General features: G+C 37.6%; 1 protein-coding gene across 1 annotated transcript; it reads left to right on the forward strand.

The window, feature by feature from the left end:
• The first annotated feature begins 1,846 nt into the window (after positions 1-1,846).
• Positions 1,847-8,411, forward strand: sox10 (SRY-box transcription factor 10). Its single transcript, XM_073835589.1, has 4 exons — positions 1,847-1,951; positions 4,143-4,815; positions 5,977-6,239; positions 6,356-8,411. The coding sequence occupies exons 2-4, from the start codon at positions 4,385-4,387 to the stop codon at positions 7,102-7,104; spliced, it is 1,443 nt and encodes a 480-aa protein (XP_073691690.1). The 5' UTR covers positions 1,847-1,951; positions 4,143-4,384; the 3' UTR covers positions 7,105-8,411.
• Positions 8,412-16,447: the final 8,036 nt, after the last annotated feature.

Below are 16,447 nucleotides of genomic sequence, written 5' to 3' on the forward strand. Positions count from 1 at the left end.
TTAAGAGGGTAATGGAAGGGGGGTGTTCGTTTGATCACATGATTACAATTCACCTGAGATAAAACAAAGGACGCAAAGAGCGCCGGAGACCGAGACAGAGAGATGCTCTCATGGTCAGGATCCCCTTATCAGAGTCAACATTCATGGATAATGAAAAAGGCAATGATTTTTGGCTTGGGTGGAGGGGGGCGCGTCGCGAGATGGAAATACAAGAGGTTATTGTTGACCAGAACAGCGCGCGTGTTTGTGTGCGTTTGGCCCGTCTCTTCCCGGCTTTCTATATTTTCTGTTTAAACGCGTTAAATGCGCTCTCTGTGTGTTTATGTGATGCAATTATGACACTAACACGTAGCACGACACGATGCTGCAGCAGCTCATTCCAGCGCTGAGCGCGCGCGCGCGGGTCACGACTGCAGGCCTGCATGTGCGCGCACTATCCCGCGCATAAAACTTTTAGTTTAAAATCAACTAATAAGTCGCAGCCTATTATACTGAACATCCTATATGAATTTAAACTCACAGATAGGCTATTCCGCACGAGCTCGAGTAAGAAAGACGGCGTTATTGCGCACAGCAGGTGCGCAGAGTCGCGCTGCCGGAGCTGCTGACAGGTCCGATGGCGCTCGGCGGGGTGGAAGGGCTCCTCTGATTCACCCCGCGGCACAAGCAGGCCAACAACGCGCCAGTGTGATCGGAAACAGTTGAAAGAACACCCGAAAACCCCCGTGACCCTAATGAGGACCCAGCGACCACCTGTGAAAGTCATTTCAAGTCTGACAGGACCATAAAACTGCATTGCAAACGTAGCCTAACATCAGTAGCTAATTTCACAACTTCGTATTGTTATATTGTAGAATTTCCCAGACTTTATTGTTAGCCGAGCAACTTGGCGCCAAAATAAAATACGTTAATATTTAAAAAAAAATGTAAAAACACATTTGTACGTTGACGGTTTTCTGCCGGTTAATGGTATAACATTATTATTTATTAAATGTAATATTTACGACTTTAATCAGTTATCATTGTTTTATTGAGATCGTTTTTATGTTCTAATTATTTATTTTAATTTGACGTTTTATGGTTTACTTGATTATCAGCTTTAATTAATCAACCGCTTTTCATCAATCTACTGTATTACTTTTATCAACTCAGCTCTAACGTTACGTATTAACAGTTTTATATTAAAATACAAAACAAATTGACATGTTTGATTCCAAATGTTTTTACGTGTCCGAAATTAGATCATAAATAAGAAAATAAAAGTTTTGATTTTAAAATTAAACACAGAAAGAATCTGAACTATTACACTCTCCAAAATGAAGGGCGTTTTCACACCCATGCCATAGAAGAACCGTGTTTTGTCTCCCAAAGTACAGTTCCTAAAAGAACCATTGAGGAACATTTTAGTATGTTATTCTAGAACATTTTCCACAAACAAGAACCTTTAAATGTCCCATGGATGTTAAAGGTTCTTCATTAAACCATCGATGTCAATAAAGAGCCTTTATTTTTAATAAAGCTATGCTATATGCATATGACAATAACCATTTGTAATAAAACAATTTAACACCAACACTTCATAACCGAGGGCTGAATCAACAACATAAAGATCCAAATATATAAATAAATGTCTAAAATACTTAAACTCACAATTAAAACTGTGATTGGAAAACTAAACGGCCAAATATTACTGTCATTGACTTGGAACAGAAATCACCGCCCTCCGCTGAGATACTTCAGGGCGAAATCCGGCAGCCAATCAGAGCGCGACCCGACGGGCCTCTGCTTCTCCTTTAAGAGATTTTTTTCCACGAATTGAATTTTTTTCTCGCTCCTCACACAACGAGGCTCTTTAAGCCCCGGCGCGCGACACAGAGCAGGCATTCAGAGCGCGAGCGAGGGGGCTGAACCGACGGACTCTCGCGCTGGGCGGGCGACCTGCTTCAGTGCAGTAAGACGCTTGACATTATTACCTCTCTCTCTATCACTTACTCTGTGTGGGAATATACGGCAATGCAATGTATCGAGAAACCGCTAAACGGACAAATTAGTATCTGTTTTGTTAATAATACATGTGCCTTGCTTTGAATTTATTTCTCGACGTATGCTTATTTAAATGTGAATTCGGGTTTTCTCTGCTGTGGTTTAGGTATTGCTTACAAGGGCGTAATTGTAAAGAAAGTTTTTTCTTCTTTCTGCATTAACGGTGTACAATAGCCTACTGCAGCTTTTCTGAGCACAAAATTCTTTAAAACTAAGTTGGTGTCACGAGGTATAAATTTAGAGATTTGAGTGAATGTGTAAATCAGAGACGTGTTGGGTTAATCTGACTTAATGGGAAAAGTTGCTTAATCATGTTTGACGAAATATTTTGACACCCTTCGATCATTTGGCAATTATAGTTCGTTTGAAAACTTTGATTTGAAATATTTGTGTTCGTGTACATGTTGTTGCAACAGTTATACATAACTATTTAAGAGCTTTTTAAAATACAGCCAATATATTTGCTATAGTCTTTGAAAACATTTTTACTCGCGTTTTATCGAGCAAATTCTGTTTCTGGCTAAATTATTCTATAAAGCCATCAGATTTAAGTATCATTTGCTAATATAGAAAGATAAAAACGTACAGTACAAAATTATATAAAATATGCTAAGTCTGACACATTCCTTTCACACAAAAAAAGAAAATAATAAATAAATAATTTCACGCTCCGATATTCTGATAAAAACATTGAGCTTGCACAGGAGATCCAATTAACAGTATCTCATTAATAGAAGTTTAAATCTATTTTTTGTCAAAACTGAGCACGACTTTTAAATGTCTGGTTATATCTGAATGGGGTTGTTCCATTTAGGAGAGTGGTGTTTTGGCATGAGTGAATTAGGGGCAAATTATTGCCAAACCAGGCGTAATGATCCGCCCTACTGTACTGTGTGAACCTTGTCAAGAATATGCCGAAATAATCTAGCCAAAGATGAACGGAATTAAATGTGAACAAACAAAGTTAGCAGCGGGGGATAAAAAATAGCAAAGAGTTGTGATTCGTTTAAATGAATAAACAGAAAGTTCTCTGAAACAGACCTTTTAAATGAGTTGAGCGGAAAACAGAGCAAACTCAAAAGCGCAATTACTTAAATAAATTGGCCGATACCTGTGTTTGCCTACTAAAAACAAATTATTAAGTCCCATGAGGTGAATTATAGGCTATTTTTGTCCCAAAGAAACTACTACTTAGCCTAACATACAAGTTAGTCGGACACAAATCATTAAACGTGTATATTCCCGTGAGCCTAGCAAATGTGATTATTGATTTAATATTGAATGTCACCTTTATCTAATCTTAATTAATACTGGTGTCGGATGGTTTGCTGTTCTTGTGTTCGGCTGAGATTCGATCTGATCTGACAACAGTAATTCAAGTTCACCTCTGCGTGACAAGTCGCATCTCTAGAGTTTTGTGTCGTGTGTAAAACAGTGTCTGTTGTGTTCAGTTTATAATTTATCTTCAGTCAGAATAAATAATGTATCATTATTTTCATCATAATTTTTCAAGATCGCACGTATATTAACTTCGCTGCTTGCTTGAGTTTTCAGAAACACACTGCCATGACTCGCCGTATTTTTCTGCTGGTTATAAGTCGTCGCTTGTGCTTTCACCAACAAACACTGTGTAATTCAGCTGCCCACAGCAGCGCCGCTCCGTGTTTATCCAGCAGCGGGGCGGAATGAAGCCGGTATTATTCCAGCACTTTCTCTCCCGGGAGCTTGAACAAACCGCCAAACCTTCAACAGTAGCTTGTTAGCAGAAGTGAAGCTAAAATAACACACACACACACACACACACTGAGGCGAACTGACGCCACCGTATGATTGCTGGAAAAAAGACGAATTCTAAATAAAGTCAAAGCCTCAGTGTTTGTAGCAGTTTTTCCTGAACAGGTTTATCTTGTTCGTGAGGCGTATGAGTGCTGGGTTATGAACAGCAAAGAGGTTGTGCGGTTATATCCCCTTACAACTCCATATTCATTTTATTACACATTGAAAATAAATACTTTACAAAAACATGTAAAGGTAGCGTGACAACCTATGATAATTAAAAAATAATAATAATGAAAAATACCTTTCTGTGTATTTTGCAGGTTTTTCAGCAGATCTATATCCTGAGGAAGACGGCGGATGGATTCATTCTGAAAGAACTGAGATCTTGTAAAAATAACCCTGTTAAAATTTCTTTGGAGGACTTAAGAAAATATTAGATAATTAAAAAGGAATTGGCAACGGTTTAACAGAAAAAAAGTCGTTTTCTTTAGCGAATAAACTTAGGCCCTGTGAGAACAGTAAACCTACCGAAGACACCTGTGGCCGCAGAGCAAGAGGACCGATGTCGGCGGAGGAGCACAGTATGTCAGAGGTGGAAATGAGTCCTGGAGTCTCGGACGACGGCCACTCCATGTCCCCCGGACACTCGTCCGGTGCTCCCGGCGGGGCGGACTCCCCTCTTCCCGGTCAGGCGTCTCAAATGCCGGGCGTCGGTGATGATGCGTCCGCCGGGGTCTCGGTGAAGTCCGACGAAGACGACGACCGTTTCCCCATCGGCATCCGCGAGGCGGTCAGTCAGGTGCTTAACGGTTATGACTGGACGCTCGTGCCCATGCCCGTACGCGTGAACTCGGGAAGTAAGAGCAAGCCACACGTGAAGCGGCCGATGAACGCGTTCATGGTGTGGGCACAGGCCGCGCGCAGGAAACTGGCGGATCAATATCCGCACCTGCACAACGCCGAGCTCAGTAAAACACTTGGAAAACTCTGGAGGTGAGAGCAAAAAGTAACGTTTTGTCCGTGTATCCATTAAAAAAATGCTGTTGCGCCACTATGGTGCAGTGATATTAGTATCATGATATTTTGATATAGGCCTATAATATGGTACTGAATGCTCAAATTAGTATTTTTATTAAATAGTACTTGTTTATCTATCACATTTGCTTTGCACTTATGCTTTACATAAAAAAATATTTAAAATGATGCATAGCCTATAAAAAAAGAACAGTAAAAGTAAAAAATATATTATATTATATTATAAGAATAGTAATTATTAATAATTAACAACCAAAAAAATGCATCTCCATTAAAATCACCAAATTGACCACATTGAAAGTCCATGTGCACATTCTCAGTCCCTTCACTGTCATAAACCACTCAAGAAACAGCCACCCTGAATTCATTACAGTAATTATATGCAGTTAATAATTGATGCTGTAGCAGTTTAATGTCTCTCTACGGTTCTGCTGTCGATCTAATGGCCACACCTCATGGCCAGCCTTATATTAACTGCACACTGCTCTGGTGGTGTTGTAAACTCGGCCTCTGGCTTTGAGTTTCTCAGGGGCTTTAGCTCAGAATAATCATTCCTTCAACATGCCAGATTAGAGGGACAAATCCCTTCAGGAGCTGCTGTGGAAAAGAGCACAAACACACACATACACAGGCCACAGTCTGTAAACAGCACCATTAACCTTAGCTGGAAGGCCAACTTCAGCTATTACAGAGTGTATTTTTCTAAAATAGTTTATTTTCGTGAGTTCTACTGGATTTATAGATGCAGTCGCTGAATGAAAGCGTCTCGCTCTACAGATGACAGCATAACAGGTGGGGAATCAAACCGCAGAGGTCATTCAGACACCAGCTGGAATATCAGACACACACACAAAAAAACTGATCGTCTGCTCATGTTAAACTCTCAGAGGAGAAATCTGAGCCATTTTCAGCATTTACCAGTTCAATAATCTCAGATGTCATTAAAGTTTATTCAACACTTATGTTTTTACATAGACAAAATAAAGGTAAAGAAAAATCAGTAGTACACACATTTTAAAAACGTTTATATTGAAACCCTCAAAGCACTGATGATGTTACGTGTCACATTTGTTGTGCATTTTACATTTGTTTACATGTTTTTGCGTATGTGTGTTTCAGGTTGCTGAACGAAACGGATAAGAGGCCGTTTATTGAGGAAGCCGAGCGTTTGAGGAAGCAGCATAAGAAAGATTACCCTGAGTACAAGTACCAGCCACGTCGACGCAAGAACGGCAAACCGGGATCCAACTCTGAGGGCGATACCCACTCTGAGGGTGAGGTCAGTCACAGCCAATCGCATTACAAAAGCCTGCACCTAGAGGTGGCGCACGGCGGGGCTGCAGGATCGCCACTGGGCGACGGACACCATCCTCACGCTACAGGTGAGTCACATTAAATTGTTCAAAAGTGACAGTAAGGACATTTACAGTGTTAGAAAATTATTTTGATGGAATTAAAATGACTTCTTCCTCTAAAATGTATCTATTTGATCCTTCAGGTCAGAGTCACAGCCCTCCGACTCCCCCTACCACACCTAAAACAGAATTGCAAGGTGGTAAATCCGGTGAGGGAAAGCGCGAGGGCGGAGCCTCCAGGAGCGGTTTGGGTGTGGGAGCAGATGGAAGCTCCACCTCCTCATCCGCCAGCGGAAAACCACACATTGATTTCGGAAACGTGGACATTGGCGAAATCAGCCATGATGTGATGGCCAACATGGAGCCGTTCGACGTGAACGAGTTTGACCAGTACCTGCCGCCCAACGGGCATCCACAGTCGTCGAGTGGCACAAGCGCTGGGTCTTCGGCTTCGCCGTACACTTATGGCATCTCCAGCGCATTAGCAGCCGCTAGCGGTCACTCCACCGCTTGGCTTTCCAAGCAGCAGCTGCCATCCCAGCAGCACTTGGGATCAGATGGCGGGAAAACGCAGATTAAAAGCGAGACGCACTTCTCGAGTGATGCAGCAGCTGCGGCGAGTGGGTCGCACGTCACATACCTGCCACACTACAGCGCCGCCTTCCCCTCGCTGGCGTCCCGTGCGCAGTTCGCCGAATACGCCGAGCACCAGGCATCCAGTTCATACTACGCCCACTCAAGCCAGACTTCTGGCCTCTACTCCGCCTTCTCCTACATGGGCCCTTCGCAGAGGCCCCTGTACACCGCCATTCCAGACCCCGGCTCCGTGCCGCAGTCGCACAGCCCGACGCATTGGGAGCAGCCCGTATACACCACCTTATCTCGACCGTGACGCGCCGTTCTGGTTTCGTACCCAGTCGGTGAAGGGTCCAACAAAAGTGTGACTGAAAATCATGACAAACGCTCACCTGCACCACAATCGACACAGACGGAAATCTGAGAGAAACTTGTGTGTGTGGAGATCTGCAGGGAACATATTCTCACGTGCCTCAGGCTGATGAAACCTTCACAACCCGTCACAGATTCACTCAACGCTAGGTGAAATGAAGGAGGCAGAAATTTGACACCAGTGGTCCTTCATGAGACATATTACCAAAGTTCTGAGACCAAAACATTACAGAAATCCAACAAAAATTGGTGCAGTTTCTGAACTGTTTCGACCCGCTCAAACACTCCCAGCTTCACTCAAATATAGTCTACATACACACAAACAAACTTACACCTGATGCTATTATCTGTACATCCATGTGTTTTTTTTGTTGTTTTTTTGTATGAATGAATAATCTCTTTTTATTAACCAAAATAAGGCCATATTGTTTGTATCAACAAATAATGACGTGTTTTCGTTGTTGTAATCTTTTCTATTGTTGTTACTCTTGTTATTTGTGTTGCCATAACTACACTGAAAAGTCTTCACCACTGTCTAGTGTTTGTTAATGACATTTGTGTTTTATGACTTTCAGCGTGTGTAAATATCAGTGCCAGGACGCGATGATTACGCGTTTTTACCCATTAGCCTACTCCAAACACACGGGCGGAGTACTGTAATGCCATGTTTCCGTCACATCGGAATAAGCCTAATAATGAGTTTCCGATATTTAAATGACCTTTTTTAGATAACACCGCTAGTGCCTCAGTCCATCGGCTACTGTTCATCATCACTGAAAAATTCAAATCTTTTCAGGGCGTGAACGTTATCAGCCTTAGCCTATATTTGTATGCCCACGTGACAATGTACTACGCCATTTTATATTTTATGGAAATAATGTCCGTTTCAGAACATTGACCGGTTCAAGAAATAAAACATTGAGGTATTAGTTCGTAAAAAGACAAGTCAGTTACTGTAAACTTTGTTTTATCCGACTTTTTCTTCCCTTTGGTACTTATAGGTTTTCGCCCTCTTTATTAGTATTATTCAGAAACGGCAAACAAACAGCTTTCTTGTTTATATATTACAGAATATTATTTATATTTGTTGTTTTTGTTCGTTTTTTTATCAGTAGCGGTTTTTTTTTCCTGATGTTGGAAACTTTGTGTAATTTTGTGGTGGGTAAAAGTGTTGTTTTTCTTTATCAGTGTAAATAGAAGAGAGCAGTGACTAACTTCCCTCACTTTAAATAAAGCTGCAGTCTGTACAAACGCGTCCTCGTCTTTATACACACTTACCTGAATATTCATTTTCTTCTTCCTCTTTCTCATCTTCTCCACCTGTGAGATCAGGACAAATCACATCAGTTTTAAGTTTGAATACTCATTGATTTATTGTCTATGTTCAGATTAGCACACTACAACAGCAGGCTATCATGTATTACTACTATAATGAATTAAAAATACATAGAAACAGTTTTCATTTAGAAACTGGTAGTAAATTCACAACTTACTCAAATAATTACTAATTCATTTTTACACATTAAACGTAAAAATTTGATGTTGAAAGTTTGAATTAGCCTAATAATTTCTTTAAAACGGTGTATTTATTACCTATGCTATCATTATTGCCCATGTATTTCAGCAGAATGCAGTAGCCTTGTATACTTACAAAATATTAGGCTGCTTTTCTGCATTTAAGACATATGCCAAACTGCATGCTGTATATAATAATGCAGTATACTTGACTTTTCATAACATGCAACACAAAGTCATGTGACAGCAATATAGTGTAGACTAAGTATCTGCTTGTATTCAATTCTAAACAAATCTAGTGTTTTTATGAGCTTGTAGGTTTTTTTCCTGATTGGCTGAAACCAATATCATGACAGCGCACATCTCAAATACCTCTGCATTTCTGCATTAACACTGTGTGTTTGTGTGAATGCTGCTCTGCATGTGTGCATGTGTGTGTGCTGAGAGTTAAAGGCTGATTTCTAATTCCCCTGATTTAATCATCTGTGTGATACTTTGGTTAAACAAAGAGACTCATTCAGCTCTGGCTGAGCGAAGGGAGGGAGGGGGTCTGGCCTGCAGTTTCACTGGATACAAAGACACACACACACACACACACACACTGCAGGTCTCACTGCAACAGGATTTGGACATTCCTAAACAGTGTGCATGAGAGAGAGAGACAGAAAGATGGAGAGAGAGACAGTGTGTGCAAAGCAGAATCTGAAAACATGTTTAATTTGCTGCTTCTGTATCATCATCCGGCTGTGATTACACGAGTCATTAGGATAAAATTCATTTCCTATGAGTCACTGCAAATATGCGTTCAGAAATGAATCTAGGCATACTATTTACTGAATACTGTGCAGTATATACTGTATACTGGCTCTTGTTTTTAAACTTGATGTAGATTGAAAATTAAAGTCCATGCATAACAGAAAACTACCGTTTATGTTTATTGTTGGAGACTGCATACTATTTCATATATATATATATATATATATATATATATATATATATATATATATATATATATATATATATATATATATAAACCATTTTTGAAGAAGAAATGTATATATTTATATGTAAAGTCTGATCTTTGAGACCATATAAAGAGTCACTAACTTTGTTATTTTTTTTTTACATTGTTACATTTTTACTGGACTGTACCATAAATTTGTCCTAAGGTGTGACCTAGCAAAAATTAAGAAAAAAACAAACAAACAAACAAACAAAAAAACTCCTAATATGTAAGGGATAATGTACAGGCAGCCGGTAGTTATCGCCATAGATATATATAGAATGACTAGATGTGTTATGTCGAGGTCTAGAGCGTCCGCACAGGTCGGCCATCTTACCACAGGCTGGCTTTCTGGCGTAATCAGTCGACCCTGAGGTAAACGGAGGTAAGATAAGTGACCTGCACAAACGTTAATACTCTTATCTCACTGCAATCTTGATGGATTTACAAACTGTTTGTTTTCTTACAAACATTATTAACGTGGTTATAATTCTGGATGCTTGAAGATGTTGAAATCGCAGCTTTTCTCCTCAAAAAACAAAACAAAAAACGACTTAATCATGCAGTTTAGTTGTGTAACGTTATCACGGCTAGCTAACTGTTAGGTATCCTGAGGTAAAGTTAAGGTGAGTGATCTGCACAATTGTTAATAACATTACTTTTAACTTGCTGAAATCTTGACAGATTTACAAACTGTTTGTTTTCTTACAAACGTTATTAACGTGGTTATAATTCTGGATGCTTGAACATGTTGAAATTGCAGCTTTTCTCCTCAAAAAACTGACCTTATCGTGCAGTTTAGTTGTGTATTACGGCTAGCTAGGCTACAAGCTACCCAGTAATTTGGGGCGAGGCAGAATTACGCTTTCTTTTCAATATAATACACACATTATAAACATGATTTAACTGAATTTACACAGCTGAATTACTGAAGTTATAGTAATGCTAACCCACTCTATTTCTTCCCCTCTTAACCTCACTTGTGAGGTAAACCTTTTCCAGTCATCAGCCATCCTTGTTTTTGATGTCCCACTGGCCCTCATCGCACCTGAAGTCCCAACCCAACGACTGCCCTACCATCTCTTGTTGCTGTCCCCTTGTCCAGACTTCCTGGCCTGCACAGCCTAGCGACCCACAACCTGCCAACCTATTCACTTGTCACTTCATCATCACTTATCAGGCCCAGCCAGATGAGGAACGGAACCAGCACCACTGGGGCACCTTCGTTACTTTGCTAAATTTTTAATGAAAATGTAAAAAAAAAAAAAAACTGAAAAAACAGCATATGCTGGTTAGGTATGTTTTGGTGCTGGGATGCTGGTTTTAGCTGGTTTATGCTGGTCCTTGACCAGTAACATGACCAGCATAAACCAGCAAAGGACCAGCATATCGAGCTAAAACCAGCATCCCAGCACCAAAACATACCTAACCAGCATATGCTGTTTTTTCAGCAGGGCTAACACCTCTGTCCAAACATTGATTTTAATAAATCTTCAAAAATCTTTGAAAAGTGCCTTTATAATGTTTAAAAAAACTGGTTTACTACCATTTCATGTGTAAAAATATTTTTATTAACAATTTGGAAATACGGACTTTAGTTCTTTGTGCTGTGTCATAAGCCTTTTTCACAAAAATCGTAAATTACCTCAGCGCAGAGTTAAAGTCAGTTTCGCTACAGGTCTGCGCCTTTTATATTAATATGCTCTTGTCTCAAATAATGCCTTTTACCTTTTTTGTTTTCCAAGTTGTTGTTATATAATCAACAAAGAAACAACATTTTTACTTGTTTGTGATTTATATGGTCACTCGGACCGCTGACTCCTCAATATTATATGCGCAACAGCGCAAGCTATAGTTTCTATATTCCTAAACTCAATACAGCAATGTAATCCAGATCCAAATGGAATAAAGCCATTAATTGGAGTATTGTCTTGTTTAGTATTATATTATTTTATTATGTATATCCCTGGGCACATTATGCAACGTACATTTACACCGTAAAATGAATAATGCAAAGCAAGTAGAAAATACAATATTACTTTAATAATAATAACAACATTAATAATCGTGGAAAAAAAACTGACGTGAAGACTCATAATGCACAGCCAGCACCAAATAGACAGAACGGCAAAACTCAAAACTGTACTGTATTATAAGTGCTATCATTGATAATTAAATAAACATAGTAGGCCTATTTGTGATGACCAGAAGCTGACACAAAGTTTTTGAAAAAATGTTTGCTATTTTTAGAGTAAAACCCCGGTATATATATCATAGTATCATACTATCTATTTTGTAAAAATAGACTTAGATTCCCGAATTGACGTATGTTAAGTACGGCCGCTGCTGTCACCGGAAAAACTTTTACCCTGCGAGCACCAATCCTGAAGCCAGAAACACGGAAGTGTGAAAAAGGCTAATTGTCATCACTGTACAAGGTGGGGATTTCAACATGCAGCGTTTCTTGATGTATATTAAGGGAAATCTTGTAGGCTTAGTCTACCTATTCTAGAACATTATTCTATTTTTTAGAACATAAGATAATTATTAAAAAGTATTCAGTGTCATAACTACATATTTGACGTTTATAATAAATCAAACCATTCGAAAATCTATTAAAAATTGAGCACGTTATGGCTATTTAAAAATGACATGTTTTACTATCAACACAATATATTGGGTGAGCGAGCAGCCTGTGGTAAGATGGCCGCCATATGCGGACGTTCGACTCCGTTGGCCAGCAACGCAGACGAGACATCTAGTCATTCTATATATATATCTATGGTTATCGCAGAAATAAGCCCCGACAGTGTGATCAGGACCCGACGCGAAGCGGAGGGTCTTGTATCACACTGAAGGGGCTTATTTCTGCGATAACTACCGGCTGCCTGTACATTATCCCACTTATTACACGGCTACTTGCCACATAAGGAAAAAAACTGGACATGAATATGAATTTGAAACCTTTTATTGGCATATTTGTTTTAAATTAACATTTTTATCCTTCCGCGAAACGATATAGTACCACGTAACTAACCTTCAAACTATGTACGTTAGTAAGACAATTTAAATAGATTAATGTCGAAATTTTCCATTGTTAATTGTGGTTGTCCAGTGTTTGTCACAAGATGGCGCCAAACGGTAATCTTTGTTGGCACGGAGGGATTTTAAACATACAAGTAGTACTGGCTATGCGTTATTACTTTGGAGCGGTGATTATTTGAAAAGAACGAACCTGCAAATGTCTCAACTGACCAATCAGAATCAAGCATTCCAAAGAGCCGTGTAATAAATATATATATATATATATAACATGAGAGAGATTTATCTTTATTGTTAGACACTTGACACTAAATTATAATTATCATATTTTTTTCCCTATGACTTGGACAATTTCAAGACAAACTTTGCTCTCATCCAATCAAAACATCTGAAAATTATACCATTTCAATATGATTGATATTTATATCTCCCCTATTGCAATACTCCAATGTTATTTATTTATTTATTATTTAGGATATTTTGAGATAAAAACAAATCTGTGGTCCATTTATGTGTGTCACACACACAGAAATAGTAGTTTTTTGAGTATTTCTATTTAATTTTGAACATGTCAAATGAGAAAGAGAGTTTGTTTTTGATACCAACAATATCAACATGTTTTTTTTTAATCAACAAATTTCAGTCTCTTCGGCAATCAGTATGCTATAAAACCCTGCTAGTCCCCTGCTGCATGTGCGGCACAGCTTAAATCTTATTATTATTATTATTATTTAAAATACTTTAAAATACATTTTTTTTCCCGTGGTGTGACAGTCAGCCTTTTGTGTTAATTAATGGCCTTTCTATTCCAAGCTAACCTGTTATTAGCGGTTAGAAAGACATATTTGCATTATTTTTCATGATTATGTAGTTTAACATACAGGTTTTATTTTATACATATACATATATATATATATATATGTATATATATGTGACCCTGGACCACAAAACCAGTCTTAAGTCGCTGGGGTATATTTGTAGCAATAGCCAAAAATACATTGCATGGGTCAAAATTTTTGATTTTTCTTTAATGCCAAAAATCGTTAGGAAATTAAGTAAAGTTCATGTTTCATGAAGATTTTTTGTAAAATTCCAACTGTAAACATATCAAAATGTAATTTTTGATTAGTAATTTGCATTGTTAAGAACCTAATTTGGACAACTTTAAAGGTGATTTTCTCAGTCTTTTTGATTTTTTTGCACCCTCAGATTTCTGATTTAAAATAGATGTATCTCAGCCAAATATTGTCCTATCCTAACAAACCATACACCAATAGAAAGCTTATTTATTTTATTTTAGCTTTCATGTGATGTATAAATCTCAGTTTTGTCAAATTTAACCTTATGACTGGTTTTGTGGTCCAGGGTCACATATATACATATATATATATATATATATATATATATATATATATATATATAATGTATGGGTGACCAAAATGGAACACTTTCGTAGTGGTTCCAAAAAAGTTAAATATTTGAAAAATTTTGAGAGAAAAATTGATCATGTTCACAGTTGATGTGATGAATCCTTCAACTAACAAAAGTTTTTTTTTAGCTGATTTAAAATCAGGATATGATGTCATGGTTTTCAGAGACAAAATGTATTAAAATCCCATGCTTTCAGAAATATATGGATGAAAAAAATTAACATTTACTAAAATAGACACTTGTTCAGTTCATTTTTTTTATCTTGTGGGACAGTGAAAATGCCATGTAACGCAGAGACTATAGAATACCCAAGACATGTCACTCGTATAGTTTTGAATGGGGAAAAATGCAACGCTCATTATGGCTGTGAAGCCCCGCCTTCTTAATGAAAGAGCCAATCGTTGATTAGTAAAGTCAGCACTGTCACTCCCCATTCAAATATATATTAGCTGCACTTGCATGACTTTGATGTCAACAACCCATATATATATATATTATTATTATTATTATTATTATGTGACTAGCGTTAGTTGGTAAAGTGTCCATTGTATGCACACTTCAGATTCTCGCCGGAAGTGGTCATACAGGTACTTCTTTCCTATTTTTTACTCAGAATCCATACAGACTTTTGTCACATACTTCTTTTTTTTTTTATGTGCGAACTATCCACCTTGTTCTTTAACGTGGAGGTAAGCCTATGGGTGGGACTTCCGGTGCATTAATTACTATAGGAAAATAATGAGAAGAGTAACAACGTGCAGTAAATGATAAAACTGTTTGCACTACAAGCCAGTGTGCTTGTAATTAAGTAAATTGTAACTAATATGGTAAGACACACAAATTTGCAATATCAAATAGCAAAAGGAGCTGTTTTGTACAACTAAAAATAGCTAGATGCGGATGAGACCGGAAGCCACACCCATACAATTTACAAATATCCACACCCACTCTTACAGGTGCAATTTCAAATGCAGCTGCAGTTGATTCAGACAGTTTCCAGCAAACAATAGGTGCGTCCAAGTTTACAAGCTTCCTTATATCTACCGTGACTAATGTAGTACGTCCAGATTACATACTACCCATTTTCACAAAGATGGGTAGATTACTTACAAATTGTAATCCGTTACTGATTCTGAATTACATGGCAAACATTGTAGTTAGTAACGTAATTTAGTACATTACACATTTTAGTTAATAAAATCAAACTACTTTTTGATTACTTTTAAATTAATTCTGATTTAAATATAATAATATTGTACCATATTGACATAAAAATACAAAGAGAAAGCCAATATATTCCATTTGTTGTTATTAACGACATGAAGTGCATTAAACCTTACATTACATCAAGGTTTCTCAAACTAATTTAATCATAAAAAATTCAATCAAAATAAATCATTTTAAAATCAATTAAAAAAATCTTTTTTTTTTTTTTGTTTACTGCGTGTCATATGATCATAACCAATGTCAGAGAACCAATGAACACGCTAATGTGAAACTTAATTATTAAAATACTTATTTTAAACTCTCAGGGGTACTTCCAAGTAGAAAAAAAATATAGGTGAAAGAGGATCAGATGACAAAACAGTTTGTGAATGTGTGCATTTTTATGTGTTTGAAAGACAAAAGCTTTCCAAAGACATAAAAACATAGGGTTAAAAAATTACAGAGTGATAATCCAAATAGAAATCAACGTGTTCATCAGTATCTGATGCAACGTTGAAACACTGAAATGATTTTTGAAATCCAGGGGTCAAATATTGTGTCACCACCTAAATAAAGACTGGTCTTTGTGTGAAAATCCACAAAACTTGAAGACTTTCTTACTGTATATATACAGCAGGCTATTTTACAAAGGAGAATTTAAAAGATGAAAAAGAGGAATTAGGGAGAATCAATAAATGATGAATAATTTATTGCTAGTGTGTAAATAATATGTAATTATGTAATCCATAAAAAAGTAACTGTAGTCTGATTACGAGTATTTTAAAATGCAATCTAATCTAATTAGAAATACTTATTTTTTTGGAATTTGATTATGTAATCCAGATTACATGTAATCGGTTAGGCCAAGCTCTGCATCTTCATACGGTAGACTACCAAGCATACTTTCTAAACGGCCGCTAGTTACTTATTCAAAAGAAGTAGGGTGACATTGGGCCACTTTTTGGTTAATCGCTTGGGACTGTTTTTAAGTGTGTTGAATTTATGTAGTAAAATATAATTGTTCAGGCTACAGGATTTAAAATATTAGTTGTTCCACATTTTTTGAGATAGCAGTGTTCAGGTAAAATGG

This window comes from Garra rufa, chromosome 1, assembly GCF_049309525.1.
Source record: "Garra rufa chromosome 1, GarRuf1.0, whole genome shotgun sequence".
In the NCBI taxonomy this organism is placed as follows: Eukaryota; Metazoa; Chordata; class Actinopteri; order Cypriniformes; family Cyprinidae; genus Garra; species Garra rufa.